The sequence below is a fragment of the Plectropomus leopardus genome, chromosome 14 (genome assembly GCF_026936395.1).
Source record: "Plectropomus leopardus strain MGB_pleo_1.0 chromosome 14, ASM2693639v1, whole genome shotgun sequence".
NCBI lineage: Eukaryota > Metazoa > Chordata > Actinopteri > Perciformes > Serranidae > Plectropomus > Plectropomus leopardus.
The window spans coordinates 31,936,675-31,964,377 of record NC_142189.1 but is presented as its reverse complement, the minus strand read 5'-3'; the positions used below and the strand labels follow the sequence as shown (position 1 = coordinate 31,964,377).

The window sequence follows — 27,703 nt, the reverse complement described above, 5'->3', positions numbered from 1 at the left end:
GTTAAAAACTAAATAAAAAAGGAAGCCAAAATGTAATTGAATTAATCACTACAATATAGATATACAATACCTAATTACTACTAATATTTAACATAACAATTCATAATTAAAGCTAAAACTAATTCCAGCATGAATAAAGAGCCAGTGTGCATAAAAAAGCATCAAAATTGAGCCTGTTCATCAAAAAGGAAGATCCCCCCCCCCCATACAGAGGTTGGGCTAAGGCCCCAGTGACCTTAAATCCTAGAAACACCCCTGATCTCTGTGATCCTCTGACTTCTCATCCCTCATTTGATTTCAGAACAAGGACCAACAAAATGAATGACATTCCCATCAGCCTCAGCTGAACTAGCAAATGTTTGCCTGCTGAACTTCGCTGGTGAACATGGTGAACATCACCTGCTGATCATCACAATGTCAACAAATTTATCTTAAAGCAAGTAAATCCAGCCTCACAGAGCAGTGACAGCAACAGAAGATTTTTAGGAACGCTTGCTTTAATCACAGACTTTGCAGCACATTTTCAATATTTCTTTCACAGGTCAGTGCAAACACCTTAGAAACAATCATTTAAAATCATTACAGTTTGTGTGAAAACAAGAACGTTTCAGGAAGTCAGCGGTGGACATACCGTCAGTCACGTTTGTCCTAAACTTTGACACTCAGTAGTAAACTTTGAAATCAGTGTGACGACTACAGTTGAGCTCGTGTACAACAGTGTGCGGTCAGTTAAACTGGACATCTGCAGCACATTCACATCATCAAACGAACACAGCTGTAAAAAGGACCTGAGACTACAAAAAAACTTAAAATGTTAAAGAAAAATAAACCTTAAGATACTCCCATACTGTTAGATACTGAGGTGTGAGATGAGTTACTGCAATCGTTTTTTTGCTTGTTGTTTGCTTGTTTTCCTCATCAGCCAGTTCTCCTGAGAATGACCCCACATTTAGATGCTTTGTATTAAATCAAACTGTTTCTGTGGGAAACAATGAAAATGATGCAAATGTTGTTTTTTTAAAATATGGTAAAGGTGAACATTCAGACCCCCATCAGTCTATACTCAATACCCCATGACAAAAGAAACACAGGATTCTAGAATTTCTGTCCAAATTTACCCACATTGAACTGATTGGCGTCACGTCGGGAGGAAACCAGGCGCCGCTCATCACCAGCGAAGCTTTGTGGTGGCTGAGGGAGTGTTCTTCAACAGATCGTTAACCCCTAGAAACCTGAGCGAATTGGCTTGATTTCTTTCAAAAACATGAGAAAAAGTTACAAAACAATTACCTGATATTAAGCACACAAAAAAAAGTACAAACAAAAAAAGGTAAACAAACAGAACAAAACCAAAATACCCCCAAAAATAAATTATATAATATAAATAAAATAATAATTAATGAATATAAAGACAAAATGGTTAATAATTATTATATTATATAAATATATTATCTAATAATTTCTCTCTCTCTTTAAACACATTTCAGGTTATTTTATTTCCCCTACGTTTTTTTCTTTTGCAATTCTCAGAACATTTCTTGCTTATTTGCTTATTGCCATTTTAGCCATGTTTTTGAAAAAAATCAAACCAATTATCTAAGGTTTTGGAGGTTTAAATGATGTTAGATGATGCTACAGACAGACATAGACAGACGTTATTCTTTTGAAAATTAGTGATTATTGATATTTTAACAAGCAATGTCTCCAAGTCTTTTGTTTTTTTCTAACACTTGAATTAAGACATTTTAATACCAATTCAGGCCTTATTTTTAGATTGATGAATTCAATGCCTTTTATGACTTTTAAGGATATGTGGTAACCCTGTTTTTATTTTAAACAAGTTTGCAAATATTTCTAACATCTTTTTTTGCCTTTATCATCCTGGGGTATTGAGAGTCTTGTGAAAACGATGCCAGTGAATGGAAATGGTTAACAGAAAAAGTAGCATTTGTGGGTGACTGACAGAGGACAGGGCTGGCCTTCTCTACTTTGCATTTCAGTCTCAGTTGCTAATTTAACCATTTGAAACCTGGATCAACACTGGTTTTCTTGTACTGCCTTCAGATGACTTCCATGACCTATTTTACCCTTTAAAACTCGAGCAAACTGGTATGATTTCTTTCAAAACACAGGAGAAAAGGCAGGCCGCAACTTTACAAAAAATATCTTGCATATTGCAAGAAATTAGTTAAAGGTGACAAACAAATGCCCCGAAAATTAGTAAAAAAAACTACATATATACATATATTTTTAAATGGTGTTACATAAAAAAGTACACTTTTTTCAGTTATAAGCAATTTTTGGGTCATTTTTTTGTCTTATTTCTATTTTATTTTCTTACTTACGTAATTTTCTCGTTATTGTTTACAAATTTCTTACTATTTTTTTTGGGCCATGTTTTGTTAAGTTGCTCATTGCCTTCTCCCCATGTTTCAGAGAGAAATCAAACCAATTTGCTTGGGTTACAAATGGTTAACAACTAACAAATACAGCCTGAGAAGGCTTTCATAAGATATATAAATCTCAGGACTTGGGAGTATGATTACAGTCAGATATGATAATTAAAAAGAGGCATCCCGTGTTATGCTCCCATAGTTGCAGACAACAGTGTAACTCTGATGTTAAGCAGACTTCAAATTCACAACATTTCACAAAACAACCAAAATCCACAAACAAGATCTGCTCTGATATGATAATAAGGTTATTCTATCAGTCGCTCTACACATAAACAAACTGTGATGCCAGCTACTCGGCTGAACACTGCAGTGGAGACTTCTTCAGCAGCAGTGACTACGTCTCCACGCACACTAATATTCCATTATGATTAGGACAATATTCTGACTTTGTTACAGGACATGTAAACTGCATAATCTGTTTGGATATTCTCAATTAGCAATTACGCCTCTCAGCCGGGGCTTTTACTGCAATTTGTGACAGGCGGCCTCTTGTCTGTTTATGGTCAGCTCTGTGCGTTGTCATGGATATGTTGTACAGAAACCAGCTCACTAATATTTTGAAGGCTGTGGTAGAGATGCATGCCCAGAAGAAATACCCACATTTCCGTTTGGAAGAAGAAACACCTGCTGAAGACATTTTTAAAGACTTAGATATCAGCAGGTTTTTAGAAATGTGCATATCACAACACTTAACTTTTAAAGATAGTAGCTGAAAGAATAAAGAGGGAGGCTGCATTCACACCGTCTAACAAGTCAGGTTAAAACAGATTGACAAAATCCTGTTTTGATGCACAGAAGCAAACTGACAAGCAGGGCGCGTTTTTCTAAGTATACATGGCTGCATGTAAACATAGTCAGTGTTAAGGTATAGTATAAAGTGTAAGGTATAGTGTAAATGGCCATGTGGGGAGTAACACTGCAGCTCTGCAACAGCAGCAGACACACTGGAAGAAAAGTTTTGTCTCTTCGCAAGACCTCCACTGTCTCTGTTGAACACATTAAGTTTCATTGAGAGCTAGCAGACCTTCCCATGAATGTGAGAAATCCTTCACATTCCTGTCAGAGAGGGTTTCCACCTCCATGTACTAGACATGCGCTTATGTGCAATTTCAGGACTGATAGCAATAGCCGATAATCATCTGTTTGATACACAGAGGGAGGAGGTTAACCGAGCACAGGCACCAAGAAACCGAGAGCAGAGGAGGGAAAGCTCAAGAGTGACTAAAGCTGAAGTGTACCAGGGTGTTTAGTAGGGCTGCCACTTGAAAGTTGGAGATTTGAATCATCAGTCGGAGACTCTTCAATCGCCTAAGATTGCTTCAGGTTGAGCAGTGTTTTTTTAGTTTGTTTGTGTTGTGTTTGCTTGTCAGTCTGCTGTGCAGTGTGTTTTGGAGACATCTTGGTCCCCAGATTTTGCTACAAAGTGAGCGCTCTTGACTTTCATACTACTCTTTGGCACAAGCAGTCGTGGTCATGCAGGCAGCAGCACAGGGGGAGAGAGAGGCCGCACCGCGAGTGGTGAATTAACAGCTCACAGTCACTTAATAAAAAATAGTCTCTTCATTTTTGTTTGATATCTGTTGTGATATTTGCAATCCGTCATTAGCGCTGTTAGCTTGTTTACTATATAACATGAGTGTCACTTTCAATGTCCTGCTGAACTCATTCAAACTTAAAAACTTTATGGAAAAAAACCCCTCAAAACAAATCATGGAACACTGGTATTGTACTGCCAAATCATACAGTACTAGTATTTAGAAATTCTGATAGTGTGTTTTTCAAAAACATCATATATACATGTGCTCCTCTTTCTGTTAAACTCATTGTATGTAGTGCACAGCATGCATCACCAGAGCTCAGTCTCCAGTCTCTACTGGTGGAACAGGCAGCAGAGCTGAAAGACATGTGACACCTAGTGGTGGAGGGAGAAGTTACAGGACTGTAAACAGCCGGCTGCCAGCAGGCGGAGAGACGGTGGGGAATAACAGCATGTTTTGTTACATCGAACTTGGTGAATTAAGGATTTTCAGCCGAAGCTGATGATTGTTGGAACAGTGGACTTACTAACTAAATTACTACAAAGATTAACCAAGGCGGTTCTGTTTTGTTTCTGTCGAGTTTGAATGAATTGTGGCTGATGATGAGTTAATGAGGAAATTAAGCCTCGCCAGTCTTCAGTGACTGAGAGAAAGTTAAATTTAAAAGGTTTTAACTTGTATTTCTCTGATTAATAAAATAAAATAAGAAATAGGTGTGAGAATATGACTTTCTGTAAATTTTGTGTGTCTCTATTGAGTATTTATTAGTATGAAAAGCTGAAATTAAGAGTGACACTCGCTGTCTGAGGGATTTCGCGCAGCACACTTAAACCGTAATATACCATATACCCAGATAAAATTTCAGGAAGGTATGAAATATTACATACCACTCAAGCCTATTAGAGAGGAAGGACCACTTACTTATTTAGAAACAATCCCAGACAACATCTCACAGGTGCATCCCTCTTCACAGCTACTACAAAACATCTATCCATTACTCAATGTAATTACCAGCTTAAATTCCATCACTGGAAAACAAAAATGTTCTCATAATCAGCCATTAATATGTTGTGCATCCCCAGAATCATCTCAAAGTAAACATTTTACAGTTGAAAGGTTTCAGAAGAACATAACGTGTACTGTCAGCTTTACATTCTGTTTAGTTATGATAGATTATTGGAGATACATCACAGCTGCACTTGCACACCACATTCACATATTGTATGCCAGCAAAGCTCTCCAAACTTTTTGAGTTCTGTTTCCTGAGTGCTGGGACTCCTGGCCTTAGAACAGAAATAAAAGACTTCCCACAATGCCGTGCTATTCCTTTAAATCAGCCATTCCATACCATTACATCAAGATAAGAGCAGAGGCAGTGGGACGAAAGCGTTCCTGTTACTGAGAGGAAAAGCTCCACATTGATAATCCTGTAGAATGACCGAACAAACCATCTTTAGAGACGTGCTGAGCCCTCGTCACTACAGCGCAGCCCTCTCCACAGCCCCCCCCCCAGATCCACTGCAGACTCCAGTCCAAACAACCATCAGCATGAAATGAGTCCCGTGTACGGAAGCAATAAACAAAGAAAAAACAGCAGGCTCCGCTCTGGCCGTCCGCTCTCATTACTTCTGGATGTAGATGATGATGATGCACAGAGTTCCCACCAGGCCCAGCGCCTGGATCCCCAGGAACCAGAGCAGCAGCCAGAAGAACACGATCACCACCGGCTCCACTATCTTGTCCCCAAAGTACATCTGGCTGAAGCCCATCCCCCGCAGACACTTGTTGAGCATCCCAAACAGAGTCCCCATCCGCTCGCAGTCGTCCAGCTGGGGCTGTCTGGTGGTGGGGTCGTCCACATGGGGCCATCTGCTGCTTGGGTCACTGGGAGGGCCAGGTCGGGGTCGGCTGCCTTCAGCCTGTGGAGAAGTTCAGGACAGGTCATAAATACACATGAACACATCCTAAGCTATCATTTAGTCATTAAGTCCCCATTGGTGATGAACAGAGCTGCTCCTGAACTCTTATTTGGCACTTTTGCTTGAAAAATTACTTAAACAAAAGAACTTTTCTCACATCTATCAGATGAGACAGGTGCGTTAGGGAGGGACGGATCGACCAAAAAGCTGCAAAAGGACTCCCACACACTGTCAAACTTGCAATATCACTTTATTTTTTAACGTTTTGGTACTAGACCTTCATCAGGCAAACATTTGTTTCAGACGAGAAAGCAATCTTAAATAGAGGAGTGGCTGTGAGTAAACAACTCAGTCACATTCCCCACGAGCAAAAAACAAACAATTGTCTATTTTGACACATTTTTTAGGTCACAGAAAACATATAAAGTACAACATATATACAAAAAGAGCACAACATATATTCAAATAAAGGCTTACAGACACCATTTTTTTTTACCGAAAACTTACTAAAACAATTAAATGATAAAAAAATTTGTTTCAATTGATTTTACTTTATGTCAAATAGACTAATTGTTGCATTTGTAAAAATGTTCATTTTTGTCCATAAATCTAGAACCCCTGTCACTGTGCAGTCTGATTTTCGGTCTGCTGGCTCTGGTTCAGTCGTCTCACGCTGTGTTTAAATTGAGGGTTTGAGGTTTCTTTGAGCTCTGGTCACAGTGATAAACCTTTCCATCAGCACTCTGACGGTTGTTATTGTGTGTACCTTGGACACCCACAATCAGTCAAAATGAATCTGCCCTGTTGTTTGGTTTGTGTACAAACTGGCATCGGTACAAAAAAACCTCAAGTGGACTGCATGTTTCTATTGTTCCAAAAAGTTCAACTCTCTAGCTGATTTGATTGTGTCGATTTCTCTCAGTTTAATTCCATTCATATTGTATTTCTAATTCAGGCTGATCAACTTAATAGTTCTGAGCCAGGACCTCCAGTATCTGGATCAAGTAGCTCGTGACAGAGAGCCACAGCTGCTGGGCCAATGAGTCAGACAGACACATAATCAACATTTAGGTAAGGATCAGACTCCATGGCAGAAAACTCAGACCAGAGCTAAAAATAAAACTGATCAGGACATCCTTAGTTAACCCTTTGAAAATTGGCTTGATTTCTATCAAAAACATGAGAAGAAGGCAATAAGCAGTATAAGATATCAGTCAAAAATGAACAAGAAATTAGTAAAAGAGTAAAAGAAAATTACCTAAAAATGAATAAAAAACAGGAGTTTAAAAAAAGCTTAAATAAAAAGGAAATGACCTGAAATGAGATTAAAATACTTATATAACATGATTTTAAATATGCAATCAAACTAATTATAAATAGCTTTTCCAAAGCATTTTCCTTTTTTCCCCTAGCTTAAAAAAATATATAAATCCACTTATTTTTTGCAGTTTGTCAGACATTTCTCACCAAGGTCCTCATTGCCTTTTTTTCCCATGTTTTTGAACCAATTTGCTCAAGGTTTAAAGATTTTAATAATCATGAAAGGCATATGAAAGCAGCAAGAGAAAAGTCATGTAGCTGCAGGTTTCAAAGGGTTAAGTAGTTAGTTAAATACACACACAAACCACTCCACTGTGTCAAACGCTGTCAACTTATGCTGTGTTGTCAAAATGAGTTCTAATCCACTGATATCATTAGTTTTCATACAGTTATCATGATCTCTCATGAACCAAAGCTTTGGGAAAACCAGAGGGTTACTCAGTTCTCTGCAGTGATTCTTACATGAAAACAGCACAAGTCCAACAACAGTAATTACGGTCTCTTCCGTATTAGAGCAATATCTCCCTCGACAGTTCCAGAATGCATTGTAAAAAAGCACTGTGGCCATTTCCTCAATCTGTGCACTGACTGGAAGTGATATCACTGTGCTCCAAATTTAGATGTGCCAGTTCACAAGCATGGATCACATACACATTGTTAATGATTAATTATCTTATCTGACACCTCTGTGAAATGTCACAAGTATGGATGCAGCTAAAAACTGTATGTTCTTTTGTTTTCATGACACTAAATCCAATCTTTCTTAATGTGGACGGGCTCGCTGATGACAATTCAATCTGTGCTATCACAGCCCCTTCTGCATATAGTGTTACCTAATCTCATAGCAGCCTGAAATCCCATTCACTGCATAATGATTGACTTCCTGGCTGAACTGGCGAGTGTTCTGAGACACACCCCATCATGTTTACAAAGGTTCACACCACAGCCCACCTGCCTGCTCTCTGAACTGCTCACATACCATAAAGACATCGCCACAGGCAGGAAAACTAATCACCTGCTAGAAAACAGAACACCACGGGCTACACCCAGGTTTGAAAACTAAAAATGTACACACACAGTTCAAAGTCATAAACTGAAACCTTCATTCCAGGAAAGTGTTACAACTGAGAATTACAAGAAACGCTTCAATGACACTGATATAAAAAATAGATTGTATTTGTCAGCTTGAGGGAGTAGCAAGCTACCGCTTTCGGTATTAATCAGTGTTTCTAAAGCCAAAGGAAGGTTAGATGTAAGATGCTGTTAACTGCCATTTCGCATTCAATTTAAGACCAATGTTACAATGAACTTTATAAGCTTAAAATTTAAGAAATAAAACATAAACCAACATACTTAGGGTTGGAGAAACTTTGGCCCTAATGTTTATTGCGACATAAAATATGACGTTTTTGTCTTATAGCAGAGACAAGGGTAGAACAGAAATGGTAAATACCTGACGTTGTCGAGTTTTCCATTTTGTGTGTCTAACTTTGCAACACTGCCTTGATTCACATCGTGCCAAGTTTGAAAACTTTTTTTGCATAAAATACAATGAACCTTACATGCATTGCCCTGTGTGGGTTTTAGCCATGTAGTGAAATCTCTGTCACCCACAGTACAGTGACAGCTTTTTTTTTAAAATTTTTTTTTAATTATTGTCACACTTAACACTGCAGTTTTAGAAAAAAAGTTAAAAACTAAAATAAATTACCATGTCTTCGCTTTTTTAAGACTGTGGGAAGATTGATTTAAGACATTTTAATACCATGTAAGACCTTGATTTTAGATTAATGAATCCTTTGCCTTTTAAGACTTGATAAGGATCCACAGGAACCTTGCATAATGTAAGGCTCTAAATTCAAACCACTACAACTAATGTAAGGGTTATACAATTATGAACTAAGGAACTATACAAACACAATAACTATCTGATCATTATCCAATAATTCCACCAGAACAGTCAGATATCTTATTTTTTTGCATTTTGTCATACCTTCAAGAATATTATTACTGCAAAAATTCCCTGAAATATTGTGATATTATTTAAGAGCCATATCCCCCACCCCTTAACTTTGTTAAAATATTGTCATAAAATGTGCTACCTTTCCACTTTGTTAAACTGACAAATAATTGCTGAACAGATAACACCAGGTCCTGTCACATGATGTTCATTCTTAATTGTACATACATTTAGAAAAGCATTTGATTGGACACTTTAAAACTGCTCAAATTGGCTCAGTTTCTTTCAAAACAAAAAAAGAAGGCAATGGTGCAAAAAATAGCAACGAATTTGTAAGAAGTTGAAAGAATCTGAATTTAGCAAAAAAAAAAAAAGAAAAGAAATAATAATATAATATTTTTTTAATCTAATTTTTTTCTAAAAATAAAAGTAATAAATCTAAATAATAATGATACAAATATTTTTTGTCATCTAATTTTAAACATATCGTTATGATAATTAAATACACTGATAAACATTCATACATTAAAAAAGTTTTCTTGATATTTTTCCATACTCATTCAATACTCATCAAGTTTTAGGTTATTTTCTTGTCACACTCTAATACACACACACACACACACACACACACACACACACACATATATATATATATATACACATATATATATGTATATATATATGTATATATATATATATATATCAATTTGCTGGTTGCTTTTCAAATGTTCAAATAGTCGCAGTCGAAATAGTCGAAAGGTGTCTGAGCGCGGTGCAAGAAAACTGATGTCCATTCAGGTTTTAAAGGATTACAATTGCCGTGCTGCCTCACCAACACATGACAACAACATACATAAATATACACCTCATAGTAGTACAGTAGCTTAGAACTTCAAGAACCATATCCCGAATGAAACACTGAATCGTGTTCATTCCTAATATATGCAAGTCATGTTCTGACAGGAATGTCTTACTTGCCTCTGAAAGAAAACATTGAAAAGTCAGATTTTTGTATGGGGTTTGGCTCACGCGCTGTTGTTACCGGGGCTTGTTCCGTGGGATAACTGCGAACTGTTCAAACTGAGGGGACAGGAAGTTGAAGTGACACTAACGAGCTGTTTCTCTACCACAGGAACCCATAAAGCTCAGCTCAGACACAGGACAACTACACGAGTCCTGGCCATGACTGTCCCGTGTCGGGGCCACTCGGCTAGCATGATATCTAATAAACGGCTACAGCTAGCTCGGTACAGTACTTGGCTCACCCGGTGTCTCTGCTGGTGTGTCGCGGTGTGTCTCGCTCCGTGGACGTGTTGAGGTGTTTGCAATCTCCTCTGGTGCTCTGACGGCGGCTCCTCAAACTCACGTCGACGGAAAACATACTGGTCGTGTGCCGGTTGCGTTACAGTGGACATTTTACAGCTGGTCCACTAACTGTAACTTTCACGAATCAAAACATGCGCGTGGAGTGCTGGTAGATCAGCCCGTGTCCGCCCTGAGACGTGCCGCGCGCTCCCGAGACATCCGCGAGAGCTCAACATCATCCAATGCGGAGTCGCAGCGGCAGCACGCGCCACCTACAGGCGAGGATGGTAAGGAACTGTACTTTATTTATCAGAGGGAGTAGAGGGTGGCTGAGGGGTGACTTCTTTTCTTTGTTTTTTTTTTTTAATCCCTTACGGACCATTTTGCGTATTTTACGGGATTTTAATCCTTTTTGGTTTGGTATGGCACAACTTTTGGCAAGATTTTGTATTTTTGTTTAAAAAATATTATATTTTAGTATTATTTTCTACTTTCATTGAATTGATTTTTAACCAAAATCAGTCCTAATCATACCAAATATTCATTACTTTTCTGAATTTTAACCCTTTAAATGCCAGTTTTTTTTACATGATGCCACTGTGTTTTTAGGTGAAAAAAAAAAACATAAAAATGCATTATTTTCAATATGCTTATTTAACATCATCATCATTATTATTATTATCACAATCTGGGATATGTGAACTTTGATTAATTATGAAAGTACACCTAGTAGAAATAGCTTTTGTCCATATGCCAAATATAGTAAAAATGACAAATCCAAGTCAAACGCCCAGAATAACACCTAGAAATAATTAAATGCATGTTTTTATGCTTTGATTGCTGTTAGATCAAAAAATGCAATTTGAATTGGTTCAACTGCGCATTTTTTGCACAGTGATACAAATATGTGTAATATTAATGCAGGTCCTAAGGGCTAAACATCATCATGACCCTCTCAAGAACTACATATATTTTTCCTTGAGCCTCCCTGAGTGACTGGTGTAAATTGTATGACAATCCCTCAACCATACATAACCAAATCTCAGTTCCAATGTTCAAAATTTTTAGCTCTAATTATTGTAAGTATATATTTAAGATTATGTTGCTTTTTGCTCTTTTATTTTTTGCTCTTTGTTTAACAGGTAATTTTCCGTCCATGTACATGAGGATCGTTTTCGTAATGTTATCATATGAACGTGGATTTTTTTTTTTAGACGTAAAAGAAAGACTTTTCCATTTTTAGTAGGGCTGTTTAGGGCCGCCTAAACGTAGCCTTGACATGTTGTTAAACAACACAGAGTGACAGTAGTTAACAGAGCCATTTCAAATTTATGTCCTCATGTCTCGGATTGTTCTGTGATGTATCATGCTCAGTATGAAATACTCCACAGGTTCAGGTGGTGGGATATATATATATAATGGTCCTTAAGGTCCCAAAGGCCTGGTCTTGCCCTGATGTTGTGATTTGTGATTGTGACAGTGAGGCGTGGGATTACATGCCGCTTGTAAGCAGTGTAATCCCAGCTAATCTGGGATTCAGTTTCACTCTGCACTGTGGACACAACCTGAGACTGGAGGGGGACTGGGAATATGGAGATACAAAGTGGCCGTGTGAGTGTGTTGTTTGTCTGATGAAGGATGTATCTGCTGCTGCTCATTCACATCCTGCATTCCTGTGTGTCGGCGGTGCTGTCCTGTCCAGCTTTGTGTGCCTGCTCCTATGGGAACAGTGGAATAGCAGAGCTCAGGTGCAGTCCGGCGCTTTTCATTCTTATCTCTGTGTGTGCAGGTTATGTGTTTGTGCTGGAACACAGCTCATTATGACATGTTATATTTGAGTAGGAAAGGAAACAAAGTGCCAAGGCAACAGATGTTATATTTGATGATTTTAATCATATGACGAAATTTGATTCAAAGTACTTTATCAATTATTGGTATCTGATATCCTTCCACAGTCCAAAGACAGGCAGGATAATTTGTAGGTGATGGTGTAATGTAACTAAGTACATTTATTCAAGTACAGTAAAGTGCAACTTGGCTGTACTTGTACTTTACTTAAGCCTTTCCATTTTTTGCTACTTTATACTTATACTATACCCAGGCAAATATTCTACATTTTATTCACCTGCATATATGACAGCTTTATCTTAGAGTTATTTAGCAGATTTTCATAATTAGTGCGCATTTTAAACCAACTAAATTATGATATAAGCATTCCAGATTAAGCAACCAAGCAACATATAAAGTTGCTCAAATAGTAACTTTACCAGCTGCAACAATAAAGTGATGAGCACATGAATGCATCAATCATTATAACCCAGCAATATAATATACAGTATATATTTCTAAAGTGGGCTATTCTGCATAATTAGAGGTTTCACTTTTGGTACATAAGGTATACTATATTGATGCTAATAATTTTATACTTTCACTAGAGTAAAAGTTTTAATACAGGACTCATACTTGACAGAGTATTTCTTCACTGAAGCACTGATATTTCTACTGAAGTAGAAGATCAGAGAACTTCTTCCATCTCTGCCTGTAGGTGTGGATGGTTGTCTATCTTCATGAATCAGTCCTGTGATAGTCTGGCAACCTGTCCAGGGTGTACCCTGCCTCTCGCCCAATGTCAGCTGCGATTGGCTCCAGCCAGCCGCAGCCCTGTAGAGGATAAGCAGTAACCAATAATGGATGGATGGATAATAGTGGATAACATACAGAGGGTTGCATTAATCTTGATGCAACCAAATTTCGCACAGGCTAACAAAACAGCATTTTATTCTGACATGATACATGTGTTGGACAGTGAAAAATGTTATACATAGCATTATATATTGTTGATTTTGGATGAAATGTCATCCAAACACAGGAGACAAAGCAAAATATTCCATAAATGACTATACCACATTGATGTTATAAAAGACCAGAAATATTGTACAGTGCACATTTGCAGTGACCATATATATGTATGTGTATGTATATATATATATATATATATATATATATATATATAATCAGCAATGATATGTCTCAGTGTATCTGTCCAAACTTGAGTCTTCACAGGTTTGTGTGTATCATGGCAGGTTGGTGCAGTGCAGTGACCCTGGAATCACAGCCGTTCCCATTAATGTCCCAGCTGACACAGTCAAACTGCGTCTCGAGAAGACCTTGATCTCCAGGGTGCCCCGGGCAGCCTTCTACAACCTGTCAGAGCTGCGTTTTTTGTGGCTGACCTACAACTCCATCACATCCATCCACCCAAGCAGCTTTGTTAACCTGAAGGCGCTGCGAGAGCTGCGTCTGGATGGAAACTTCCTGACATCCTTCCCCTGGGAGGGGCTGCGGGACATGCCCCGCCTCCAGACTCTCGGCCTTCACAACAACCGTCTGTCCGTTCTTCCTGCCCACGCTTCGCTCTTTCTTCCCAACATCACCTATCTCGACCTGTCCAGCAACAGGTGTGTTCAAATCAAAGACTTTGACACCGTGATGTCACCCATTGGTTTGTGGACTTTTGTTTTAAAGCCTCAAATTCGGCATTTTTGCTGTGCTTATGCTGGATTAACCGTGATAATGCCAAGGCTAATTTTCACCAGCAGAAAACATATTGGCCTAAATTAATTATAAAACATGGGAAGGTCAAGAAGCTACAAAAGAAGGAATGACCCAAAAAAATAGGAAGACATTAGAAAAAGGTACAAGAAAATTACCTGCGCAATGGTATATAAAATAAAGAAAGGAAATTACATGGAAATAGTGCTTCAAAATTCTAACAATCCTCTTACTTAATTTTAAATATGTAATTATGATAACCATAAATACAGTTTTCCCTGGCTTTTTTCTTTTTTCCCCTAGACATTTTCCCATAGCTTTTAAAAAATAATAATTTTCTAAATCTGATAATTTCTGGCAGTTTGTGGAACAATTCTTACCCTTTTGATTATTGCATTTCCCCCATGTTTTTTTTAAAGACATTGCACAAATTTGCCCAGGTTTCAAAGGTGTAAATACTCATGAAAGGCATTTGAAAGCAAGATAAGTGATGTCACTCTAGGTTTCTAAAGGTTCAGCCATTAAAACAAAAAGGACAAACTGGGAAAACTGAATATCCTTAGAGGGGTCTCCAAGTACAACCCAATGCTGAGCAAGACATTTTTTAGCGAACAAAACATTACAGTTACCTTTCACAAACTGAAAACACAGTAAAATAGCAATAGCTTCAGGCCTATAGGCCTATTCTGTGAATCTGAGGTTATGCCGTAATTTTATTACCTAATCAACATGTCACAGAAAGTTGTTGGCAGCAGCTTCTTTGTGGACAGCATCCACCATTCATTCAAAGCACCTACATCCTTGTACCTTTAAGTCTTAACAAACATTTTGTAACAATTTGCGATGTAAAAAAACTAACTCACAAAGTAAAAAGATACACACACTACAAAAACAAGGTGAATTATATAAAATTTCACCCCCTGCACAGTTGTCATGAACAGGGAAATTAGCTACAGAGACCAAAGCTTTTGTTGTACCAGGCTGTAAACATGTTTATTTCTGCTTTTAATTTGGACATTTTAACAAAAGGTTCTATGGGGGTTGAATTGCTCTTGAAGCCAGCCTCAAGTGGCCATTAGAGGAACTGCAGTTTTGGCATTTCCTGTTGGCTTCATTTTTCAGTCCTGAAGATTAACGCTTGGTCCAGATACCATAGCACCACTTACACTAACCCACTGATGTAGAGTACTGAGAGTACTGCACTGACAGTAGTCAGATATATTCAGCTTGACTCCTCTCCTTTCCTTTTCTCAGGCTGACTATTTTACCCGTTGAGCTGCTAGACCTTTGGTTTCCTCTCGCTGGACAAGAAGGAGGACAGGTCCAAAGAAGGATTTTGGGTACAGTATGTTTTGGAGAAGTGGAGGCATAATTTATTCTAATGCTGTCTAATGCAGCGATTTACATTGGCAAAGACATGAGATAAATATCTTTCAGGCAGAAGGAGTTTCACTCCCATGGGCCAAGTATACATCCATGATCTTGAAGAGTTGCAAGTTAACTAGTTTACATATCTATAGGCGGGTTTCCATCATAGATTTGCGCAAAACTTAAATGATATTTCGAAATGTCAATGAAACACAGTTGCAAGATAACTGTATTTCCATTGAATGATGTTCTGCAACTTCTCCTCTGGTGATAACATTCCAAGAAGCATGGTGATAGATGTTCAAAACATCAGCATCTTTTATTTCTACTGCAGCCACCACACTAGCTGACATTATTTCCAATCCAAGACCACGTAGGCGTGTTATGGAGCCATAATGGAAAGGCGAGCCCCTTATACATGGGAGCGACCATGTATGAGGGATTTATGGGAGGTGATAGTCCACAATTTCACAGAGGAATTGTGGATTCAAAACTTCTGGACGATCTACTTAACTTTTGAAGAGTTATGTGATGCAGTAACAGCTCTTGTAGCTCTTGCTGTATCATGAGGGAGCCAGTTCCCGCTGACAAGCATATAGCCAGCATCATGTGAGCTAGAAAAACCAAAAATGTGTTTCCATTACAGTTTTGAAAAAAATATGGCTTTTATGAATCACCTGAAATACCACCTCATTTTAGTTGTGCAGTTTGAGGGTTAATGGAAACCTGCCTTATGTGTTATGTTTGACATCCTGAATAACAACACAGTCTCTAAAACACCATCCAATTCATGAGACAAATCAAACACGAGAATTATGTAAATAAGTCAAATTATCCTGACTATCCAGGTCTCCATGACAACCCCTGGTTGTGTGACTGCCAGATCTCCATGGTGATGTCCCTGTCCATGTCCCTGGGGAGTCCTGTGGTTCTCATGGACCAGCTGCTGATGTGCCGCAGGTCTCTGGGTCAGTCAGGGATGATAGTGACGCAGGCAGAGCTGTCCCGCTGCATGAGGCCCTCAGTCCAGCCTGCAGCCACCAGAGTCATCTCTCCACTGGGCAGCAATGTCATCCTCCGCTGTGACGCCACCGGCTACCCAACCCCAACTCTGACCTGGATCAAAACCGCTGCCTACACTGGTGAGCAGCCCAGGGTCCCTCTCAGGTGATAAAGTGATAGTACTAAGGGGCCATTTATACGGCAATTATTCTTGCATGAAACGTTAAACTTTTGTTGCAGTTTGGCCTTTCATCTACACAACAGAGCTTTAGGGGCCTGAAAACGCAAACTTTTGAAACCAGGTTCCAGGGTGTAATCTTTTGGAAATGCTACCCCTGTGAACTGGCAATGCATGGATCCTGTGAGAATGGTGACGTCACAGCGGCACTTCATGCAGGCACGTGGTGTTCCTCTATGGTGTGTCAGTACAAACTTACACTTTTTTTTTTTCAGATCTGTGTCATCATATGTGTTATTTTTTTAAAAATGCAAAGGAAAGACTTTTCCATTTTTAGTGGAGCCATTCTCATCTAAGGAGTCGATCACATAGAGATGCGTCACTAGAGAAGCATTGCCCTATGGTACAGCATGCCTGTCGGTTGCTCCTCTCTTGTTGCTATGCATGAGAGTTAAAATATTTTCAACTTTTCCACTGAAGGTGCGGAGTCACACTCCTTGTCAATGTCTTGGTGTGATTGCCCCTTAAATGTGGCCTAAGATCTGAGCATCAGTCATGCTGTGATTCTGTTCTGTGCAGGTTGTTGCCAACAAGACATCTTTGAGAACTCTGACCAGCTGCCCAGGAATTTGGAGAGTTGTAAGTCGAGCTATCATTTCATTTTTGTATCATACAGGGTTCACATTCATGTTCCCCTACTACTAGAATTTTCCTATATTTCCTTTTCCGTTATGTTTGCATGCATGACCGAGCAGCTGTAAAGGTTCCCTCACACAGCAAGGAGTTTATGGCCATAATCATGTTTGGAATATAAATTCAAATTAGGGGGCGTCGGTGGCTGAGTGGATAAAGCAGGTGCCTCATGAATGAAGGCAGTGTCTTTGCCACAGCGTCCTCAGGTTCAACTTCCGCTTGAGGCCCTTTGCTGCATGTCGCCCCCTCTCTCTCTCTCTCCCCTCCTTTCACTCTATTGATCTGTCTTACCTAATAAAGGCTAAAAAGCCAAGAAATGATCTTAATAAATCCAAACCAGGACTTGTCACGGTCTTGCTTTAGGTCCAGAGGCCGTTAGACCTTGGTGTTTGTCTGCCCTGCCCCTGATTAGTTTCACCTGTGCCTCACTACTCCTGCAGTCCTCTCACCTGCGCTGCCTTTCATTAGTAGTTGCAATTTAAATGAAACACGCCTTCTCTCATTCATTATCAGCCCGACTATCACGGACTGACCACCAGCTGCAGGACTAGTGCTGTACTGCCTTTACAAACCATTAGGAATACATATCAATAAATAAATACCTGCATACTCCTTTCTGTGAGCTGAGGGCGTCTTCTGCTGATAAATGTAATAAACAGACAGTCACTGTACTGCACCTGTTTCTCATTTTATAATATCTGTTTTTGATATGATGATTATCATAATAATAATGTTGGGAATACAGAAATCACACAAGCTGAACAGGACAGCAGTACATGTAAACATTAACTGCAATCAGTTATATGGCAATTTTTAACAAGCAGCTATCTGCTAACAGATGAGTAAATCTGTACACATGTAAGCCCATACAGACCGAGGAGATACATCAGAACAAAGTGAAACTGAAAAGCATGTCACATGTATTTAGCTTTATTGATTTACCAGTTTTACTCATCTTCTCCTTCCTCTGTGGTGGAATCAGAGTTTTACTCATTACTGCCACCTAACCATGGACACATTTTCTTACATCACATGCAGAACTGCAACGCATTGTACGAGACCTCTGAATTGACCTGCGTTGTTCACTCCATCTCTTAGCTCTGAGGGTCGATCTCAAGTTCAATTCAGTTTTTCAGGCAATTGGAATGGTCTTTATAATAATCTTATGATGGTGGAGGTGATTTCCCAAGGGCAAGTGCTGAGGGAAAGTCAATGAGGGCAGGTAGTACGACTACATGGAATGCACTTTCCCTTATGGTTTTGTTTCTGTCACACCTGTCCTGCATCAGCCTTGTTAGTCTTCTCTGCTCCTTAGCTCCCTGCCCGTTCTTTTTTATGCTGAGTTTTTTTCACTTAGTACGTTAACATGATGTTAGAGAAAGTTGAATTATTGTGTTAGTCCAACTAAAACTGGACTTACAAAATACATTTAAACATGTAAGTCTGACTGACATTGTACTAAGTTGAATTTCTTGAAGTCAAACTAACACACCAAGATAATGTGGTTCGGGAAAGATTTATTCTTTTATGTAAACGCCTCAGTCGGACCTAAACTGGCCTAGGCGTTCTTCGCATGCTCAACAGTCCCCATGTTGGTCTTTGACCTAGAAGTTAAGCAGCATGAATTCAAAAAAATCTGAAAGGGGGCATATCCCCATCTACCGTAGTTGAGTCAATAATACTTAATAATACTTATACTACTACTACTACTACTACTACTACTTATACTAACCCTAACCCTCAATAAATAAACTCTCCCCTGGTGCTTGTATACTGGGGCAAGGACATCAGTCCAGTTAAATGGTATAATTGAAATATAACTGTGAACTTTAACATAGTGACTGATGGTGGTTTAGGTATATTTGGGTGATTCAGTGCTAAGCATCAGAGACATTGGCTACAGCTACATGCATACTAGTAATCCCCTTTTATTCAGAATATGACAATATTCTGAATTTGATATGGGTCATATAAACAGCATATTCCAATTGAGACATATGGCATATGCTGGTATTATTATTATTATTATTATTATTATTATTATTATTATTATTATTATCATTACAACAGTGCCAACAGTTTGCAAAGCTGTGGGAATGAGATGCTTTCAGAAGAAAAGCCCACATTTCTGGTCAAAGGGAGAAACACAGCTGGTTTTCAACTTCATGAAAAACTTCAACAAATCAAATCAACAGGTTTCATTTATTTTCATTATTCATGTATATATATGGTATTGTCAGAAGAGCAGAAGAGCCATGTGGTATCCAATCTGCAAATCTGAATTTGTGGTGATTTCTTCTTAAAACATTTTTTTTTACACTTTTTAATTTATTTTTACACATTTATGTCTTCATTCCAAGTATGATATTTTCTTTAAACCTAATTCATAAGGACCTAATGTCTTTGGGAGTACCAGTTGGATCCATTTGGATCTGGTGTCAAAAGCAAAACTCGAAGCCATACTTAAATGGAAAAAAAATATATAGGTATAATGTGCTGAGAGCTAAAATTGTACAACTTTTCATTGTCCAGTTATGCAGGAATCTCCCCGAGTCGGGGTTCGCTGGTCCATAATCAGCCTGAATGGATTATCGTACAAGGATGCTGGTGAATATCGCTGCCAGGCACGCAACATGGCAGGAATATCTGAAGCCCCGATCAAACTGAAGGTGGTGGGAGTCACCAGACTATCCCGTCTTCCAAAAAAGAAGTCCCAGCAGACTCCACCCAAATCATCGTCAAAATACAGGAAGCCAAACCAGACTGCAGCTCCTACTAACACCTCCTCAGTGAAGGAGAATCAGATACTCCAAAACATTACACCACCTTCCATTAACAAGACCCAGATGGCTCCTAATCCTTTGCCCAAAGTTATCTCCATAGACAAGTACATTAAAAGGCGCAAAGTGAACTTAACTGATGCAAAGACATCCATCCAGTTCACACCTGAGCCTCTGGACAACACTACAACTGCTCTGTTGTCAGAAACAGTTGTATAAGATACGCTGCAGTTGGTCTGGGTCAGTTACTTGATTGACCTAAACAAGAGGATGGAGATAAAGCTTAATTGTTTGCTTACCTGTAGTTTTAGTGTTTCAAGCTTTTGGGGCTCATTCTGAACTGCAAAATAATGCACAATTTGATGATGTTGTTGAAATGTAACTTGTTTGTAAAAATAAAATGTGTGACACAGGATGTCTATGACGCCTCTAATTTTGTAAACGTATGTTTTGACACCTGGAGTTTGGGTTGACACCAGAGGTAATACAGCCCCCATATGTTTGGAACATTTTGTTAAGGTTTCAGTCATTTATTTTGGTTATCCTTTCAGTTTATAGCAGGTTGCAAAAACTGCGTCTTTATTTCTCATATAATATTTTGCAAATAAACACATGCTGCTCTGTCAAGGCAATCCGCCAATATAGTTATTGAGATATTTCACCTTGTCCACAAATATCACCTTCATGGTGGTGCTTGAGAAAAAGCAAGTGAAGCATAAAATCAGCATGCTTTTAAAAGCAGCATCCTCTGGGGACCCAAGTCAAGGTTTACCCATGTGGGATAAGATGTCCATGTTGGGCCTATTTTCATCTGATACCCAGGTAGCTATAGCATTAGACATGTGGGGCCTGATGTCTCCAATCTTCTTCATGTGTCAGAGTCTTTGCACACAGTACAAAACCTGCCCTTATATAGTGTTTAGGGGGCATTACCTGTGCTAACAGGTGACTTATTATCAAGTGGGATTCATCATTGAGCACACCTGGTCAGAGCAGATTTGGATGGTTAAGAAAGTTTGGTGCATCTGGAGTTGTCTTCTCTTATGTTTTCTTTTAACAAAAAATAAGAGAAATTAAAGCTGCAAGCAGTGATGACGGGCTCTTGCACCCCCACACGTAGGGGTTCCTTACAGAACTCCATCTGACGCAGTCGGTTATCTTTGTGAAAGTTAGATAATGCATGCAGAGTTTTCTCCCTGGACTGAGAAATGTCACTTTGTCGCTTTGATGATAACTTAATTGAGCCATGCAGATGTGTTCAGGCTGGGACAGTTATCAATCATGAGAAGTTTTGGGCAGATCAGATGATGTTTGGCTGAGTTACAACAACTTCCTTTTTCGTGGCGAAAAATCAAAGTTGGAAACCAAGCCACGCCCACTTAGTGTGACGAAAACTAAATTTTTTGAATCAGTTTTTATTTTACGTCTCAAGGTGTCATTGAAGTCAATTGGCTGAAATCTGTAGGAGATATACATCAAAGAAGAACACGTAATTTTCATGCCATTTCCTGTTACCAGTACATGGTGCTATAAGAAATGGTAGGGTTATCATGTAGATGTGTTCAGGATAGGACTGTCATCAAACATGTGACGTTTGGTGCAGATTGAACCATTGCCCTCAGAGTTATTAACTACTTACTGTTTACTTCCTGGTTCATGGCGAGACATGGAAATGTTTTGCCCAATAACGGCCACATGGTGTGACGAAAACTCACGATTTTATTAACTTTTGATGTCAACTCCTTCTGAGACGATGGTTTAATTTTGAAGTCAATCAGATAAAATCTGTAGGAGAAGATGTAAAAAACATGACCCGTAAAAATGGCCAAAAATGTGAAAAATGGCAACTTCAAATCAAAATGGCCGACCTTCTGTTGGATTTGCCGTATGGGTCCAACAGACTTTTTGCACTTTTTTGTCCATCTTGGTGTGTGACATGTGCCTACCAATTTTGGTTAATGTAGGTGAAAGCAGAGGCGGGGGCTGTCATACAAATGTAGTAGGGGGTGCTCCTGAGCCATTTTGTAAAATTTGTGCCTGACCTGATAAAACTGCCAAGTTTATTGAGTTTTTGAGTATGATAAAGTCCCCAAAGAGGCATTTTATTTATAGGAATAATAATAATAATAATAATTCCTTGGATTTCAATGGGGTCCTCGCACCTGTTCGGTGCTCGGGTCCTAAATATAAGAGGAATTCGAGAGAGTGTTCCTACATGAGGCCCATTGTCATATAGGCACAAATACAGGTATTGTTCATTTGAGTTTGTTGTACAAAAAGCAGTAGATATTGCAGAATAAAAATTGCTTAATATTTATATTCACTGCTCTAATAATAAGGGTAATATCTAGGGTTACCAAGGCAAAAGCATGTTTCATGTTTTGCTTGTCAAGACCAACAATACATCATGTATGACAGTAACAAGCTCCAGCTGTGTAGGGCATTCCCTTAAAATGCTGATCTAAAGATATTCATATGTGGTGACTTACCTCACTGCCTGTTCCTTATTAGAGGCTGTCCGCTGTTGAGTTATCAGACCTGCCTCCCAGCCCCACCAAGTCTGCTGCTGTTGTGAAATGTGCCATCAAAATTTAACTTAATCAAAAAGGAACTTCTTTTTAGTTCCCTCTGAGTGCACACACACCTTATCTTTTTCTACCAACCATTCAGTGAGATTCATAGAGGTCCTCTTAATATTGGCAGACTGATAAAGCTGGATGAATGTTATGTGTTTTCACCACAGGAGGGCAATGAAGCCTTTCTGCTGGCTTCGTTCTCACCTGTAGCAGAGCAACAGGTACACAGGCACACTGTCCAAAGACTGGTCACTAGAGTACCGGCTTCATTTTTGTACATTTGGAAGAAGCAACGATACATTGTCAGTATCATATCTTATGTATAATGTGTATTATGTATAATGCAGTGGTGAGGTCAAGGGGTGCCTTGATAGTGTCATCAGATCTTCCAGTGTAACCAGAAGGCAACAGGCACCTGAAGGGCAGCTGTTGCATTTTAGATGTTACTAAACACGGTCCATGTTGGTCAGACTCATGCAAGGGTCTGCACACCCAGAAGAAATAGAAAATCAATTCCAGAGGACTAATACATAGTTTAAGAGGTCCTGTCCTTGATAATCACATTGCAATTGAGTTGTGCTTGACAGTATGAAAGTACAGGTGTAAATGGACACAAAAAGCACTGGGGATGAATAGTGTTTTGCTTGGCCAAAAATTTTGAAAGTCAAGCGTCTTCAGCTAACATTGTAACAAAAGCAAACAGCATGGCAATTTTACACCAATAACAAAGAAGTTTCACTGCTTCATCTTGGTGACTTTCAATTTATGGGTAAAGTTTTCAGGGTAGTGTTGACCAATCAGTGGATGTGCTCGTTGCTGGTGCAACTGTTCACCTCCATGGACACACTATTCATTAAAGGTGATAGAGTAAGTTTATGGATCTTAATTCATTTTGAAACAACTTCCTGATTAACCAGAGATCTGTACTAAATAACTATATTCTCATACCATGTATGAGGAATTTCTGGGAGGTGATAGCCCATAATTTCATAGAGGAATTCTGGATTCAAAACTTCTGGATGATCCGCTAAACTTTTGAATTGTTATGGGATGCAATAACAGCTCTTATAGCTCCTGCTGCTTCATGAGTGAACGAGTTCCTACTGAGCACATAGCCATAGCATCATGTGACCTACAAAAACAAAAAAGTGTTTCCATTACAGCTTTGCAAAATATCGCTTTTTTAAATTGCCTGAAATACCACCTCATGTGAGCGTAATTTTTTTTTTTTTGAGATAAATAGGATTTTTTTTTTTTTTTTTTTTAAATTGACTTGTTTCCATTGGGCGTATTTTATATTTGCGATTTCAATTTGCGCAGTTTGAGGGTTAATGTAAACCTGTCTATGCCCAAAGGATTACAAGAAGACACAACCAATAATGGTTATTTAGATATTAATACACAAATGCCTATGCATTTTAGCTGTCCTCTCCCTTTTGGAAGTGAGCTTTATTGCAGGAGAACATGCAGGGTTAAACATGCAGATGTGACGTGAGGGTCCAGGGGGTGAAGATAGCAGAGCAGCCGCCCTCCTGCTGTTATATGGTCGTGATGAACCCCTGACCAGGTTGAAGCCAAACCATCATATGTGAGTCTGACCTGTCTTCTCCCCCTTTGATGGTCCTAGAATGTAAATACCAGTGAGGTCTTGGTATTTGGATCTGGTCTCTTTGTCTCTGATCTCTGTGGCTTAAGAAAACAGTTCAACCCCCTGGGGCAGCATGGGGGACTTCACACATGAACTGTGTTCTCTGCATTATGCAAGTGATCAGTGATATCTTAAATTCAATTATTAACCAAATGTGGAGCCATTAAGGAGCGTGGTGATGGGATGTCCTCTGTTAAACCCAGTAATAAGCTGCACTACTGCATTCTGAACTCATGGAGAATGTGACTTTTGGTTGATGCCGGTTGCCATTGCAAAACGTGTGGGTGTAACCCCAAGCTACATGGTAGCAATGTCAGCCCATTTTTATTCTCTTTAAATACGTCCACTCTGTTGGTACTCTTGGCGTACAAGCGTGACGCCAAATGCCACCTTTTGTGTCCACCTGGAATACAGCTGGGCCGCGTCATATGAGAATAAGATTGGATGGAACCGGTGGCGTTGTTATTATATGCTGGCAGGCGGTGGGAGGACACCAGGCACATCCACATACAACACGGACAGACGGAACCAGTAACATGCCCATGTAATGCAGAAGGACGCCGTCAAGCTGTAACGCTGCTGGTGATGACATAATATGAGGAGTGCAAAACATATGGTCAGAGAACAAAACAGCCTTCAAGGGCAAAACATGCTTTACAGAGCCGAGTTTATCAAGCAGAGCTGCACAACTCATACTGACAAACAAGCAGACAACAGAGACGGACCATTCCAGTGACAAGCTCACTGGTGAAATCATGAAATCCTGTCTGGATTTCTAGCAAATTCAGTTGGATATCAGGTTTGACTGCAGTATCATACTGTATGTTGCCAACAGTAATATTCAAACTAACCACAGTCACATTGTTCAGTCCTTGATCTCCTCTTTAAAACACATCATGATGATTTTATGTGATGTCATCTTCATGTTTTTATTGTGTTCATCACTTTTATTGTTTGATTGATTTAATTTGTTTTTTATTTTTATTTTTACTGCTCTTATCTCTCAGTGTCATCCACAATGTTCTCGTGTGTTCTGTCTTCTAGTTTTAATCTTACCTCAGCTTACCTTAAAGCTAAGCACATTAGGCATTCCCAATTTCAATTTGCGCAATTTAGGGTTAATGGAAACCCGACTTCTGTACGCTCCTCTTATTTTGTGCCAAATTTGTACCAAATTTTGACCTTTATGTCAATTTTTCAAGCGTTGGTGGTACTTTTTGAGGTTAGTGTTGGATTGCTGTGGTGTGTGACTGCAGTTTATCATCAGGATGAGGAAATCAACTCACTAGTCTGTTAACGTCTGCTGACTTCTAGCTATTTTTTCCCCATTAACAGGTTTCTTTGGGGGAGTTTGTCCTTATCCACAGTGAGGGTTTGCAGACAGAGGGATTTTGTTTGCTGTGAAGCCCTCTGAAGTAAATTGTGATTTGTTATATTGGACTTTATAGAGAGAACTGAATTGAACTGAACTGTAAAGGGCTTTTGTTTCAGTAAAAACGAACCCGAACCCGACTGATGCTGTTCATGCAGTTGATTTGTTTGTTTGTTCACTTGATCCAAATCAAGTTACTTCTTCTCTATAAACCCCAAAGGATGTCCCCAAATGACTTAATTGACCCATTAGATCCCACTTTTACATAAAAATATGAAAATCTAATTGCCTGCCATCAAATTTACTGAGCACATGATGATCACAAGAGTTGTAAAACAGGAGAGCGCCTTAGTTCCAGAGGTAAAAATCCTGTTAAGCTTATACAACTGTCCTGACCCTGAGCTTTTTCCTCATACTGTTTCTTTATTGTTTTACAAGTTTCCGGAGATAAGACGCTCATAAATGTTACAACTCCTTCATCCCTGACCTTCACCGAACATCTGCAGGAGAGACAAACCACTCTCACATTTGCACCCTTCCTCCTTGAGAAAAGAAAAGCAAGAAAAATAATCATCGTCAGCATGCTTGGGGCTTTATCTTTACCCTTTCTGGCTGTTGTAAGTCTGGGCGGTGCTTGAAAGGCAAAAAGGTGTTTGCTCACAACAGCCACACGTGAGGGCAGGGTGCATCGAGGGACAGGGACAGCCTGGGATGTGGGACAAGTATTGGGGGACAGGGGGTGTTCAGATGATCTTTAATAATCCGAGGAGCACTTGTTGAAGCATACTGACAGTTGTGGTGATGTTGGTAACAGATTAAGGAAACTGGATTCTCAAACAGCTTCATATTTCACTACAGAAACCGCTGCATAGTGAGATTTCACTGTATTGTGCATAAGTAGACAAAAATCCTAAAGCCCTGCTAAAAGCACAAAAATGTACAATAAATGGTAACAATTTCAGCATTCACTTCCTGATGGTAAAAATGGTCACTATGTCTGCGAAAGCATGTCATCAATTTATGACCAATTTATGACACTATGACACAGTAGCTTATTAACCCTATAAAACCGCAGACAATGATTTTGATTTAATAAATAATCACCCCAAAATCCCCAACATAACAAAAAATAAATAAATTAAAAAAAATGGAAAAAAACAATAGAATGATCAAAAAAAAGAGCTGAAAAAAGAATACTTTTTTTTTGCTAATTTTAAACGTATAATGAAAATAATTATTAATATAGTTTTCTGAACATTTTTCCTTCAAAATAAAAAAGGATTAACTAATGAGGTATTCTTTTTAGAATTACTTTTTACTTATTTCTTGCAATTTGTGGGACATCTCTTGCCAAGCATGCTCACTGTCTTTTTCCCAGTGTTTTTCAAAAGAAATCAAACCAGTTTGCTCATGTTTCAAAGGGTTAATTTTTATCATCAAGAATAAATCGGCTATAATCATCAGTTCTGAAGTTCTGTTTTAGAAGAACAATTTTTTAATGAACTTTTTTAAGGATAACTTTGATACAATCAATCAATATTTTATTTGTCAAATGGATTTATACAAGGTACAGCTCCATTGAAATATAAACATATCAACTTCTTTAACCCGCGCTCTGTGATTCATCCTTTTTTGCATCTTCTTACATTTTTGGCTGCAGCTTTATAATTGTTCATGTTTCCGGAGAGCTCTGGTAATCCAGGGTTTCTAGTTGTGGAAAGATTAAACTGTCCACACATCCTGAACCCAACAAGACGGCAGCACAGTCGCATTCCCTGAACACAGCGACGCCACACTGCAGTGAGCAGTGAGCCACAGCAGGAACAGGACAGCACCTCATATTCCCACCGAAACACCAGTCCTTATTTCGTGTAAAGCACACTCCTCCTCTCCTTCACTCCCAGAGTCCTCTGCTAAGATGGATTGGCATTTAGAAAAAGTATCTCCTGGCCGAATGGTGCTGTCCAGGATTTAGCCACGCTTTAGTGAATCAGTGGATATTTCAGTTCTTGATCTCCTGTAGGAAGGTGATGCAG

At 39.0% G+C, this 27,703-nt stretch overlaps 2 protein-coding genes across 2 annotated transcripts; one reads left to right on the top strand and one right to left on the bottom strand.

Moving 5' to 3' along the window:
* Positions 1-479: 479 nt before the first annotated feature.
* fam241a (family with sequence similarity 241 member A) lies at positions 480-10,716 on the bottom strand. Its single transcript, XM_088087287.1, has 2 exons — positions 10,459-10,716; positions 480-5,913 (listed from the first exon to the last, which is right to left on the bottom strand). The coding sequence occupies exons 1-2, from the start codon at positions 10,606-10,608 to the stop codon at positions 5,617-5,619; spliced, it is 447 nt and encodes a 148-aa protein (XP_087943413.1). The 5' UTR covers positions 10,609-10,716; the 3' UTR covers positions 480-5,616.
* A 1,364-nt stretch (positions 10,717-12,080) lies between these two features.
* On the top strand, positions 12,081-20,486 carry lrit3b (leucine-rich repeat, immunoglobulin-like and transmembrane domains 3b). The gene is made up of 6 exons (XM_042500833.2): positions 12,081-12,246; positions 13,582-13,956; positions 15,305-15,390; positions 16,267-16,560; positions 17,178-17,237; positions 19,824-20,486. Exons 1-6 carry the CDS (start codon positions 12,137-12,139, stop codon positions 20,288-20,290), a joined length of 1,392 nt encoding a protein of 463 aa, XP_042356767.2. The 5' UTR covers positions 12,081-12,136; the 3' UTR covers positions 20,291-20,486.
* Positions 20,487-27,703: the final 7,217 nt, after the last annotated feature.

Excerpts from the sequence above, each read along its gene's own strand:
- fam241a (XM_088087287.1), bottom strand. The coding sequence starts at position 10,608 with ATGTCCACTGTAACGCAACCGGCACACGACCAGTATGTTTTCCGTCGA. Across the intron at positions 5,914-10,458 it reads CACACCAGCAGAGACACCGG|GCTGAAGGCAGCCGACCCCG; the intron begins GTGAGCCAAGTA and ends ACTTCTCCACAG.
- lrit3b (XM_042500833.2), top strand. The coding sequence starts at position 12,137 with ATGTATCTGCTGCTGCTCATTCACATCCTGCATTCCTGTGTGTCGGCG. Across the intron at positions 16,561-17,177 it reads CAAAACCGCTGCCTACACTG|GTTGTTGCCAACAAGACATC; the intron begins GTGAGCAGCCCA and ends TGTTCTGTGCAG. Across the intron at positions 17,238-19,823 it reads GCCCAGGAATTTGGAGAGTT|TTATGCAGGAATCTCCCCGA; the intron begins GTAAGTCGAGCT and ends TTCATTGTCCAG.